Source organism: Juglans regia, chromosome 13, assembly GCF_001411555.2.
Source record: "Juglans regia cultivar Chandler chromosome 13, Walnut 2.0, whole genome shotgun sequence".
NCBI lineage: Eukaryota > Viridiplantae > Streptophyta > Magnoliopsida > Fagales > Juglandaceae > Juglans > Juglans regia.
This window is the reverse complement of record NC_049913.1, coordinates 20,185,223-20,199,454: the sequence shown is the minus strand read 5'-3', so window position 1 is coordinate 20,199,454 and position 14,232 is coordinate 20,185,223. Positions and strand designations below refer to the sequence as shown.

The window sequence follows — 14,232 nt, the reverse complement described above, 5'->3', positions numbered from 1 at the left end:
TCACTATAACTTAGATTCTAAATTTCTATCAAATTATTATGTATGTGTGATGGGTAAACAAACTATTGTTTATGTACTTATGTTATCATCTATGACATGGTATGCCATGTTAGTAAATGTTTATCTGTTACACATAATATTCTATCACGAAATATTTATATATTACATGATATATTTTGCCACACAATATTTATTTGTTACACTGTATATATATACATTATGTCACGTAATGTTATCTGTTATATATTATGTCATGTCATGTAATGTTATCTGTTACACGCTATGCCATATAATATTATATGTTATACATTATGTCATGTTACTTACTGTTTGTCTATTTCATGTTACGTCAACTCATGTATCTTATATACATGTCACATTACGTTATGTCAAGTCATCCATCCCTTCATTTCATGTCACGTTATGTTTTGAGTACAGTTTTTGTATCTCAAAACCAGTATTTTTAAGCCAGTCAAGTTTGTTTACGTCTATCACTACCTTAAGTGCTAGGATGAGGTAATATCCTAGTAGAATTCATTTGTTCACGTTGAAGTGTCTAAACTAATGTGAAATTCTCTCGTTTGATAATGTAAAGATCAATAGACTTCGAATGAGGCCTAATTAACTGGTTGATGGCGCGAAGTCAGGCACTAACACCGATGACGCCACCCACGTTTCAATTTCATTTTATACATACTCATGCAGATAACTGACCTAGGATACGTACGTTACGTGTTCCACAGCAGGTACAGATACCTATGAACTGACATGTATGTTAATGCAATCACAGCCGGTGCAGATACTTATGTTGTGATACGATAATCGGTAAGGACACAAAGCTCAAGGAGAACCGTGTATCACCCATATGGTCACTTTTATTAGTCACGCTTAATTATTGAATAAGATTCTAAGTTCATGTATATCACGTTTATGCTTATGTTATTTAACATTCAGTTCATGTTCAATTTCAGTCATTTAACGTTGAGTTCAAGTTCAATTCAAGTTCAATTCATGTTCAGTTCACGTTTAGCTTTATATCATGTTTAAGTTCACGTCAATTCATTTCTTCTCATGTCAGTTCATGTCATGTCGAGTTTCCAGTTTAGTCTGTGCTCTGTTTAAATCATGTCAATTCAATCCATGTTATATGTCAAGTCATGTTATACTTAGTACAACAGAGCTAGTACTAGTGGGAATGATTGTTGCAACCCGCCCTCTCAACAAAATTGCACTGCATGCAAGTTTCAAAGCTGCTTGGAACTTCATCAAAAAATTCAACATTGAAAATTTAGAGGTAAACCTTTTTCTTTTCACATTTTAGAACTCTCAAGACAAGTAGAGGATTCTCAATCAAGCTCCATGGAACTTTAAAGGTCACTTACTATAATGCACGTCCTTGTGGTGAGACTTTTTATAAAATGATTTTAGAAAAGAAGACGAGAATTACCGTTTGTTTTAAAACTTTTTACTTCTATACCCAGAGTGTAAGACTCTACGTTATAAAATAAAATATGTTTTGTGAATAAAAAAGGTTTATAGCGGAAAATATTAATCTTTACAATAAAAGAGCCTCTCATACAATTAAAACTCTCATGCCTTAACTTCCGTTCTCTTCCCCTTGGGTCGTGTCAGTCCGAACGCGTACTGCTCATTTTGTTCCTGTGGGGGGAGGATTATACATAAAAACTAAAATGAGTCGATAACTCGTAAGCATTACTTCATATAGTTAAAATATAATAACATGGATTTTCATTCATACATTCATCATTCAATACATACTATACGTACATGCATACGTGCATTCGTTTGAAAACGTCAATGGACGGGATTTTTCTTTAAAAATGTTTTCTTTTTGCAAAATGTATCTCCCGTCAGTGCCTTCATTTATTCAAAAGTTCGATGCATTCACTCATTCATTCTTATCACTTTCATTGGCCAATACACATTTTAGGCCCCGTGTGTTGGGGTTAGCGGTCTTTTAGACCATAACTCCGGTTGTGGCCACGGGTTGGGAATCCCTTTTCTGACAGAAGGTAGCACTGGGTGCACTACCAGTACTACTTACCCGGCATTACAATCTGCCCAGTCCTTTGGTATCCTTTCCATTCATTCATGTGGCCTTTACGTATTTTCATACATTAAACATTCAGTCTTTTCTTTCAGTTCAGTCATTTCAATCATTTCTTTTTAGTTTATTTCAGCTCTATCTTTTCAGTTCTTTTCATTTAACAGTTCTTTCATGGAAAAACATTATTTAAAAGCAAGAGCTTAAACATCATCTTTCATGTCATCTATAAAATATCAGTTCATAGGGACATTTAAAATACTTTCTTCGCGTCATTAATGCGTCGCTTAAAGCTCGAGGCATAAGCCTCAACATTTCTTTTCGTGGAAATTACATACAAAAGATATCGTCATCCATTCACATGCGTACAATTAATACTTTGGGTACGTAAAAATGGGTTGTCAATGAGGGTTGTACATACATATACCTTTGAACACTTAGTATGCTTTCGCAAAATATCTTTGTGTCATTTCGTAAGGCATCGTAAAGGAAAAACATTTCATTTTCTTTTCATATCCTTTAGAATACTCTAGAAGAGTATGAACATAATACTTACCTGGACTCTATGCTATACTCATTTCATGAAGTCTATTCATATGTGTGTCAGATGGCAACCTACATGCATACACATAATCTTAACATCATTCTTTATCTAGTACATAAGCAACTAAATTAGAAGTAGAACTATACTTCACTTGGAACACTCTCCTTCTATCTCGTGCTCTTACATGCCCTTTACTATACTAAAACCTTCGGAATCTACTTACGGTCGCTATCTCTTCCAGGCTCCAGGTCTTACCTCAAGTGCTCATCCACTAAAGTGAATCCTTTAGGATTAAGACACTAAGACCTTCGTCTTACTCTTCCTACTAACCACATTCTGACGCATGATTCTAACTGACGGAGTCACGCATCCCAATCCTAGACAATACACCCGTTACTACCTTCATGCATCTTAGCTCACACTAATTCTCATTCACATCCATACATGCCACACGACTCTAAGCCAACTCTGAGGCTTAAGCACCGTGAAATCATGCTTAGGACAGATTACCCATTACATATGGTGAATCTGTCTGGCACATGTATCTCACCAGATTATACATGTACCTTACCCCTTTATCACCTAAAACCAACATATAACACGTTGATCACATGCTCGTAGGGATAAGCGCCATACTTTGATACCAACTTTCTCTTAACCCGGCTAGCATGACTCTTCATGCTACCCATCCCTTTTGATAGTCCATCCCAACACTTAACACGACAAGACTCCATTCACCACTATGCCTTATGTCATGTCATATAGCTCGAGACTACTCCCAAGCTACACCATGACCTTATTGCGTCACCTGACATCCTGCTACGTCATTTCTACGCTAACTTCTAACTCATTGTGAGTACAGTCCCTCACATACTCCCGTGACATCGTGACATCTCGTCACGTTCCTGCTACACCACTCCTACACTAACTCCTCACCCATCACAAGCACGATTGTCAGTAACCATGTCACTTCGTGACATTCCCCAGTCATGCTTCCGCCATGCACTTTTATACTTGTTCTGCCACTTCACACATACTCTTAGCCATAAGTCAAACACGGTGACACCTGTCACCTCAGACTATAGGCCACGTCTTAACTACCTCTACGACCCATCACCACTACAACATACGTGCCATATGGTACATCATTCAATCACATGGAGTACACTCCACGTGTACTCCATTCCCACACGCTACGCCATACAAAGTACACTCCACGTGTACTCTTCTCATTCCACACTTCACAGCACAGTCCACAACACTACACAGCACAGTTCCCAACTACACCCAACACTTCACATACATAACACATCACATCACATCACCACACGACACAATGAACGCCACAATACTAATAGCACAGTCCACAACCTAACCAACCAATTAACATAATTAACGAGGGATAGAGGGTTATACAATCGTCGAGTTAACACGTGCGTTGCTCACTAATTGTCACAGTTAATGACGTCGAAAGGGTCGTACGTGGCGGCTAACCCACATACAGTGGCCGTTTGGGCCCTTGAAGATGGCTACGGGTGCGAATCTATGCTTAGGAGGGTTGGGTTGTGGTCTTGGGGTGGTGGTCTCGTGGTGGTGCCGAGGTGGCACACGTCAGAGGCACAGCAGCTCGTGAAGGAGTTTAGGCTATGGGTCTCTCATAGGGGAAATCGGAGGGAGGGCTTGGCTGGTTGTGGGCTGGCCATGGAGAGCTTAGGGGGTTGCTGGTGGAGCTGTGGTGGCGTTGGGGTGGCGCCACTGCAGCCTACGGCAGCGGATCTAGGTCGTGCCTGAGGGAGAGTTTGTGAGAGAGAGTGGGGGAGGTAGGTGGCTCGGCTGGACATGGGGTGGCTAGGGGAGGTCGCCGGTGGCCAGGAGGTGACGGACGGTAGTGGAAAGGGGAGAAACCCGTGGGTTTTCATGCATGGCCTAGGGAGGAGCTACGGCGGCTGGGTTGAGGGGAGGAGGAAGGGGGAGGCTCAGGGGGCTCGTGGTGGTGGTCGATGCCTATGTGGCTACGTACGGCAACGTTAGGAGCTGCGCACGGTGAAGCCGTGCATGAGAGGCTGTGTGCATGTCGACTGAGAAGGTGGCTGCAAGATGGAGGTTGGGTTCGGTGGTGGGGGCTCGCCAGTGTGAGAGGACGCCGATGGTGGTGGCAATGAGGTCGTGCGGCGCACGATGGCACCGAGCTGGGCTAAGGGAGAATCGGGTGGGAGGGAGGGGAGCTTGCAGCGTATGCGTGAGGGAAAGGGAGGAGAGAGAGAGAGAGAGAGAGGGAAGGGAAAAGTGAGGGAGAAGAGAGAGGGGTCTGAGTTTTAATCCTAACCATTTATCTTGGGAACTTCAAAACGATCTAACAATGAGTTTTAAATACTGATTTGAAAATGTGTAAACATTAATTTAACTAAAAGCACTAAATAAAATAATATTCTTTCATTATTAATAAAATGATGAAATCTTATTTAATATCTTTAAAAGAATAAAACCATTTAACTAATTAGAGTTTTCAACATAATTTGGATCTCATAATATTTTAAATAACTGAAATCATTTTAATAAATGATATTAAAATGATTTCCTATAATTATAATATTTTTGGAGCTCTTCAAAAATATTATAATTGTCTTATTTAAAATCAAGCTTGGTTCAATAACACTGAAAATACCCCATATAAATATTTTCAGTATATTTAAAACACTGAGTGTACTTTAGAAATCACATAATATTTTTAGAAACATGCCATTAAGATTCGGCATGTATAACGAGACTCGCAGTTGAATTTGGTTACATCAGAATGAAGGAGTGGTGTTACACTTACTTATCTTAAACCATGGCCTCCTGGATCCACCTGGCATGAAATTAGCTTGAACTCCTCAGTTTTTTACGTACAAATTCATGGCCTCACTTTAGAGCATATGTGGAGAATGTTACTAAGATAGGGAATACTATACCAAAGTTAGTGGAAGTGGATGTAGACCCTTAGTTAGGAATAACATGCAAAAAGTTTATCCGGGTAAAAGTTGAAATAGGTATAACAAAACCTTTGAAACAAGGTTTCTGGCTTCCTAGAGACCACGACATAGACACTTGGGTCTCTTTCAAATACAAGAGATTGTCGGACTTCTGCTATACATGTGGGAGGCTTGGTCACTTACAAATATTCTGTACTTTTCTTAAGGGAATCCCAACTGAGTTACTGTTTGGTTCATGGCTATAAGTAGATTCATACAGTTCGGGGTCATACCATCAATCTTAGCAAAATCAAGCAGCTTCTCAAGCAATTATGCATATTGATAAAAAAAAAAAATGGAGGGAATTTCACCAATAGACAACACCAAAATAATCTGCTTGAATCAGTTTGAAAATCCAAATATAGCCAAAAAAGCTACAAAAGGGAAAGAAATAATAGATATATTTTCGAGTGAACTTCTTGAAACATTACTGCACCAAACCTTTCAATCGGCAACTTCGTTAGACTCCTCATCAATTTCACAATTTGTTGGATCCATTCATGCATCGGTTTCAAGTTTCTCAGTTAAAACCCACATGGTTGAACCTTATAATCCAGAATTTATCTCAATCGATCCTCCTCTCAACCAAAAAAAGCTTGTGAGAGTCTCTTCCCCACATGAACTGATATCCAAGAATGAATTTACAAAACAAACAAAAAATGCTGAAATCCAAACTGGCCCATTGAAACTCCTGCAATCTTCTGCGTTGGCATCTCTCGCCAACATCATGGTGGCCAAACATGGGTCAGGGAATTATCAGACGATACCGGAGGCGATAACCGCAGCGTCGAAGTGATCGGGAAGTGGGAGGCCATGGATGCCTTCTACGGCGTCGTCTCCCCCAGCCCAACCACAGTCGACATCATCTCCTTCAGCCCAACCACTATCAGTGGCTTCTCCCTCAGATCACGATGATTTCTTCCTCACCCCACAGTCGGCCTCCATGCCGTGGTTGCCTTCTACGTCAATTTCTCTCTCAACCCATGATTTCCAGCCACAGCCACCACAATCGATGATTTTCCCCTCACATCACAGTTAGTGAACCTCCATGCTGAGATGAAGTCCATTGTAGCAACTCACCTGTAGCTCCAGCACCAGATGAAGTCCACTATAGCAACTCATCCACTGTGTGTGTGCAACCCGGCCATCTCACTATGTACAACATTTACGAATGCTACTGTGAGCAATAAAGTCTCCTCACCAACGAAAGGGCCTCTTTATGTGAGAATTAACTCAAGGCCAGCAAACCCTCTCCAATCAACTACAGACGATGAGACTAAAATAAACAAGACTAAGATATAAGGACAGAATATAGGAAAATCACCTTTAATGCAGTTAGGAATATAAAACCCGTGGGTGAAATCATCTGCCAGCTTCATTACACAAGAGTTTAATCTCTACACGGTCAACACTTTTACTTCATTAAAAAAGACAAAAACATCTTTTCCAAAAATAGTAAAATTTTCCTTAAAGTCATTGACATAAGCGACGCAACTGGGGGGTTATTATATTATCTATTGGCAGTCTTGAACAATCAGTTTCCTACCCAAAATCAACTAATTGACAATCCGTTCTCAACATACAGCAGTCAGATACATGTGCTTTTGGAGGACATCAATCAACCCATGCTGAAAAAGTAAGTCAACTTGCAGCCCATCACTATGAGCCTATTTCTCTTCGTGCATCCTTAATTCAAAGGGGCCTTTATATTGATTTGCAAGCCCATTTAAATCCTTTGAAATATGGTCAAAACTCCTCATCTGATAAGGCCCATGTGGGGAAAAAAATAAGGCTTTAACTCCTCATTTGGTCAAAACTCCTATTAGTCAAGTTGTAAACAAATGGAAAGAAAAAAAGAATTACCCTCCACCAATTGAAGCTTCGGACTTGCAGCCAGTGAAGAAAAGAAAAATCAATTCAATGGAAGATAGTCACCTCGACAATTCTGTCCACTCTCAAGAGGATGCTGATATAGCCAATATGTTGATAAATATGAAACATGAACCATTGGGGAAGATTAAGAAAAAGAGAGAAGCTCCTAGATCTACCCCATATCTCAGATCAGCTTCTCAAAATTCCAAGAAATCCAAAAAAGCTGAAGATGCAAGCTCCAATATGCCTTCTCCATCCAAATGAAGACACTGATTTGGAATTGCAGGGGTTTGGTTCGCCTTAAAACAATAAGATCTTTAAGGGCTAATATTAGGAAATATAACCTGTATATTATCTTTTTGTCAAAAGTCATGGTGTCATTTGAATGCACTATATCTATTATAAATAGTTTGAGTTTCTAGAAGTTTGTGAATTTTCTGGCCTCTGGTATCAAGGGGGTCTTTTGCTTGTATGGTGACTGTGTGTAGATATTGAACCGGTTTATATTAATTTGAATGCAATATCTATTTTAATCTACTCTAATCCTCATTACCATCCTTAGCTTTTCACATTTGTCTATGCGTCGCCACAATAGAAATTCAAAACAAAATTTTGAAGCTGACACAATGAAAATTCAAAGCAAATTTTTGAAATCATTTAGATTCCATATCTAAATCATTCTCAAGACCTTAGTGCTCTATAGGGGATTTTAATGACTTATTAAAGCAATATGAAAAACATGAGACCAGTGACGACAACTTCAAATGGAGGCCAAGGAATTTAATGGATAGTCATGGCCTAATTGACATTGGATACTCGGGCCCTTCATTCACTTGGAGTAATAATAGATATGGTGGTGCACTTATTAGAGAAAGATTGGATAGGGAGATCGTTAATCATGACTAGCACATGTTTTTTCCAGACGCTTCATTACAAAATTTGATATCCTGGACTTCAGATCATAGTCCTATTCTTCTAAGTACAATTGCTAATTAGAGTCGGCCACAATCTTCATTGATCGATGAACCAATCTCTAATTGAAACAATCTTCATTGATTATTTCTAGAATATTTATGCTTTTTCGAATCCTATAAATCCAAGTCATCTAAAAAAAAAAAATATAGCATGATTTCGTAAAAATTATATTTTTGTTTACATAAAACAGTAAAAAGGGTAGAACACAATTGTATACATAAAACAAAAGCACCAGCATGGTTACGAACTTACAAGCATATACAAACAATCACTTTATGCAATATTCACACAATCACGTCAACAGGCACCTGTATCGTTACATCAATTTTCTACTCGCGCACTATAAATTTTAAAAACTATAAGAAGTGAACTTTAAAAATATGAGAAATATTTTAATTTTAAATTTATAAATTGATATAATTTAATATGATATATTAGAATATAAAATTATTTTTATTATAAAATAGATCTAACAAATTTTATAAAATTATTTTTATTTATCATTTTTAAATAATATTCAATTTTAAATTGATCTCATTTGATTAAATAAATGAGATAAAATAAAAGTTTAAAATTAAATAAAATATTTTTAAAATAAAATATTTTAATATAATTTTTATTTTAAAATTTTTAAAAAATTAAATTCTTTATTATATTTTATATAAAAATTGAACAACTTGTAGTAATTATAGAAGTGAAAACTCCGAACCTAATTTTGTACTTACGCAGTTACGCAGACATAAAAAATAAAAAAAATTATTGGTTTGACATTCGGTGGTTGTCAATATGTACGTTGATCGAGGAAGTTTTTTCTCAAATGTGAATGTGATTCAGTGAGGTCGTTGTCGTGTTTCAAGAGGCCTTCCCCAGTGTTTTGGTTGTCGATCGGATCCACAAAAACGACTCTCCGCCAATCGACGAAGTCACTCTCTCTTGACACGCCATTCGTTAGCGACCCCTAGCCCCTGCTTTTCCGTTCGATCTGAAATTCTTCCGTCTTCCTTAGCTCGAAGAAAGAGAGAGAGCATTGGTCTTCAGGTTTTTTGCCTCGAGATTCGAGCAGGAAAATGTCGTCCTTTATCAAGCTGGACGATTCCCCCATGTTTCTGAAGCAGGTAAACACCCTTTCCGACTATATCGTTTTCTTATAAGACTTCTATATTTCAGTTGTTCTATAACAGTGCCTTTTCCTGACTCACATGCGGCATTCTAAACCTTTTGTTTTATTTTTCTATCGTTATTTGTAGTTCGATTATCTATCCCTTTTAGTTCTAACGATCTCGTGGCGGTGGTAATTGTTACCAAAAGGTGTAGAGAAAGTTTTGGACCTGCATTGAGCTTAACTGGCTTGCTAAATCGTGAACAGAGAGAGACGGTGGGAGGGAGGGAGGGAACTGCTTTAGTTGATCCATTATTTGTGATCATAGTTGTGTTACTGGTCCTGACATCAATCCCCCCCAAGTCTCACTAATCAACCACCAGTACAAAAAATGAGGAGGGGTGGGAGTAGGGTGGAATGTGGTGATTGAGATGGTTGAAAGAAGGTTGGCAGGCTAGAAAAAGGATTTACTTGTCAAAAGGGGGATAGAATTACTTAAATCAAGACCAGCCTTTCAACCTTCCCACATACTTTCTATCCTTCTTTCCCTTGCAGGTGTGGCTAATTGGATTGAGAAGATTTTTAGTGCCTTCTTGAGGAGGGTAATTGCGGAGGAGGCCAATTTTCACTTGATTAGTTGGGACAATGTTTGTTCCCTGATTTCTAGCAAAAGGTTGGGGGTTTACAAGTTGAGAATTTTTTAGTAAGCCCTTTTAGGGAAGTGGTTGTGGAGATACCATGAGGAAGGGGAGACATTGTGGAAGGTTCTTATTGAATCCAAGTACTAGTGTGCATGTTGGTTGACGTTCACGTTCTAATGAAGTGAGAGGCGCGCATGGTCTGGGGTTGCGGAAGAATATTAGGAATGGTTGGGGCCTTTTTGCTAGTCACTTTAGCTTTGTGGATGGTGAGGGATCCAAGGTCAGATTTTGGCATGGCATTTGGTGCAGTGATTTGGTTGGCCCTCAAGATTGCTTTTCCTACCCTCTATCGAATTGCTTGCGATCAAGATGCTTTGGTGGGGGATCATTTTGACAACTCTAGTGGCTCTACTTAATGGAATGTTCACTTCTTAGAGCTGCTCAAGATTGTGAAATTGGTACTATTTTCAACTTTTTAGCTTTCTGTGCGCTACGAGTATTGGTAGTTTTGAGATGGATAGACAACATGCTTTGGACTCATTCTGGGTATAAGAAGTTCACTCTTCAATTCATGTACAGGGTTATGCTATGCCAAAACAATAATCTTTTTTCTTGGAAGTGTGTATGGACGTAGGGTGCCTCCCAAAGTTGTTTTCTTTGGTGAACCCCGAGGGGTTGGCCCAAGTGGTAAAGGTTTGGGGCATCACTCATTTCAAGGTTCAAGGTTCAACACCTCATGGGTGCAAACAATTCTTTGGGGCCATACCTCCTAGTGAAAAGTCAGGGATTCAACTAGTTTCGTGTAGGGAAACTTCTAAGGGTGCGGTGCACGAGACCAGAGTTTACTCTGCAGGGGTGGGTCTGAAAGCCCTGCCTTGGAGAGGTTCCTCAACATAAAAAAAAAAAAAAGTTGTTTTCTTTGGTGGATTACTTCCTTTGGGAAAATCCTTACCATGGACAACCTTAGGAGGCATGAGCTTATTGTTATGGTTTGGTGTTATATATGTAAAAAATGTGGTGAATATGTGGATCATTTACTACTTCACTATGAGGTGGTGAGGGTATTATGTAATGAGATTTTTCGCAGGACCGAACTTGTGTGGATAATGCCTAGGAGGGTGGTGGGTCTTTTTTAATTGTTGGAGAGGCCTTCATGGTAATCTTGAATTGTTACCTTGTGGATTATGATTCCTCTGTCTTACGTGGTGCATTTGGGTTGGAAGGAATGGCTGGAGTTTTGAAGACCGAGAACATTCTTTGGATGAACTTAGATATTTCTTCTTCCACACCTTATTTCTACTGGCTTCGGCTATTGTATTCAATGGGACTAGTTTTTATGACTTTCTTGTATCCATATCTAGTTCCTAACCTGTAACTAGGTGTTCTCTTTTGTATATTTTTTGTGTACTTGTGCTACTCCTATTTACACGAATCAATAAAACTTTATTTTACTTATAAAAGAAAATTCAATCTTTATTGCCTGCCCTTTGGATGGCACAAAAGTAGTGATATCTTGAAAGCGTAACATTTTACACCGATAAATCTGAGATCAGTTATGCACAATTAGCAGTAACGGCTCCATCTCTTTCTTTTTGTTTTTGTTTTTTTTTTTTCCGCATGTTCTCAATAGATGGTATAAATTCTGTGCAAAAGTTTACAAGGAGTTGCTCAGATTCACGGGCTATATTATGTAATGTCAACAACCAAATTGTTTGTCCCAAATTTTATCAGCCTATACAATGAATCTCTAGATCCTCATTATTGTTATATAATATAGCTTGTTTCATACCAACATTGACTTCAAGATGATTTCATTGGCATTGCTAGTGTTGGTATACATCTTCTATACGTTACTTACAGTTTGACTTTCTATTTAAAGAGAAGTGGTTGTCCTTATTTTAATTTTTTTTAAAAATTTGCCCTAATTGAACAGGTACATGCTCTAGAGCAGACAACCGATGAGTTGAAAGATCGTTGCCAAAGGCTATATAAAGGGTCTAAGAAGTTTATGTAAGTCCTCGGGATGTTCTCATTCAATCTTACCGACCCTTCTATTTGATCACCTCAATTGTTCTTGAAAGTGTTATGACTAGATTCTTTTAGTGCTCCTCAAAAAAAAAAAAAAAAAAAGAAAAAAAAGAAAAAAAGAAAAAGAAATAAGGTTCAATTTAGTGTTATTTCAGTATTGAGATGTGCAAATCCTGCCTGAAATTTGGTAGGAGTTGCTAAAATAATGTGCAAATTGATCAAAGCTTCGAGTTGGGTTGTCAGATTTGGATTTTCCTGGTTTTGTGGGTCCGGTTGTGCCTGGTTTGATGATTCCTGGTTGACTTGGCTTGATGTTTCTTCATTGATCCAGTTTTACAGATCCATGTTGACTTTGAACCTGCCTAAACTTGATGGGTTGGATCCAGATTGACTCGACTCTTGGTCTAAATTAATCAACATCTGTTTTATCAACTAATTTGAGATAGGGATATCCTTAAATCTTAAGCATGTGTTATCAATGCAGCCAAACATAATCGTCTCATTCCTTAAATATTGCCAATTCAAGCATTAGCGTCTCTTCACAGTCTTTCAGTGCCACATCGAGGCTTTATCCATGGAAACCACTCAAACCACCTTGAGCTCATTCAGCCATGGCAGAAACATCGAAATCCATAAAGCCATAAACTGTCACAGAAATGATCAACTGCCACAAAAAAAATGGAGACTACTGATGATACCTATCAGCCTCCATAGAAACCATTGAAAACCTCAAAGACCATTGAAAAAACTACGCATGACCAACAAATAAAAATCACAAACACTCCTTAATCGGTGAGTATCTTAGGGGAAAAGACCCATTACAACAACCAAGGATTTTTCCCAATGCAGATGTCCAAACTAAGAATGTCTCTCTTGAGGGAGCCTCACTCCTCCAAACGGTCTTCCATGGAAAGATGATGCTATCATTGGGTATTAATGTATTATAGAATGACTTAACATCAAACACCCCTTGCTTGGATAGGCTCCAACGTAATTTGTGTACCCTATTTTGATTCTTTCTAAATGCATAAACTGAGCATAAAAGGATGTAAAGCTGTATACCTTCCAATTATGTGCCGCATGTGTGAAATTCACTTCCCATTGAAGAGAACCATTTAGAAGCTTTAGATTATCTTCCACTGATGCTTCGTTCATCCTAGCAATGCTGAATAGTTCCGTGAAAGCTACTTTGAGGGGTCTATCTTTGCACCACACGTCATGCCAAAACTTTATCTTGGATCCATCACCCACCTCAGAATTGATGTGTTGAGAGAACGGGGACATCTGTCGTATGTACTTCCATAGCCCAACCACATAGCTCCCATACACCTCATTCGAGCACCATCCACCCCATGTATTGCCATATTTTTCGTCTGTGACCTGCCTATGTAGGCTATCACGTTCATTAGTATACCGCCAAAGCCACTTTCCCACAAACGCTCTATTGAATGTAATCAGTCTTCTGATGTTTAAAACTCCTTCTACCATTGGGGAACATATATTTGGCCATTTTACTAGATGAAACTTAAGCTACTCTCCCATAAGTCCCTTTGTATTTTTACAATTCGGTTAGCTACACCCATGGGGGTGGAAATAGAGACATGTTTTGATCGATAAACAATATTTTATTGATCATAAGAATAGGCAAGAGCCCAAGTATACGGAACATATGCAAGAACAATGCCTAAGTGTGCTAATTTAGTGATATAGGGAATTCATGAAAAGTCATGCCATGAAAATAAATTACAATTTACTTATCAAAAAAGAAAAGAAAAGAAAAACCAATTACAATTGACCAATGGAGTAAAATATTGAAAAATAAATTTCTAAACTCATCCATTGACCGCTTTTGATCTTCAAAACTTCTTTCATTCCTCTCTCTCTACATACACCACCATAAACATATTGGAACCATCTTCCACATTGATGTGATCTAAGAGTTACCCTGAATGTCTCTCCAAGAAGCTAGAAGGTCGATTACCTGTCTCGGCATCACC

At 38.5% G+C, this 14,232-nt stretch overlaps 1 protein-coding gene across 6 annotated transcripts in view; it reads left to right on the top strand.

The window, feature by feature from the left end:
- Positions 1-9,236: 9,236 nt before the first annotated feature.
- The window catches only part of LOC109006397 (ADP-ribosylation factor GTPase-activating protein AGD4-like), a 55,402-nt gene continuing 50,406 nt past the window's right edge, over positions 9,237-14,232 (top strand). The window contains exons 1-2 of one of the 6 annotated variants that reach the window (XM_018985672.2): positions 9,237-9,582; positions 12,141-12,217. In XM_018985672.2, the coding sequence (XP_018841217.1) occupies positions 9,535-9,582; positions 12,141-12,217 (125 nt within the window). In that variant the 5' untranslated portion in view covers positions 9,237-9,534. Of the gene's footprint in view, positions 9,583-12,140; positions 12,218-14,232 lie in introns of those variants that run through there. The other 5 variants (XM_018985693.2, XM_018985680.2, XM_018985665.2 and 2 more) reach the window with 5 other exon arrangements.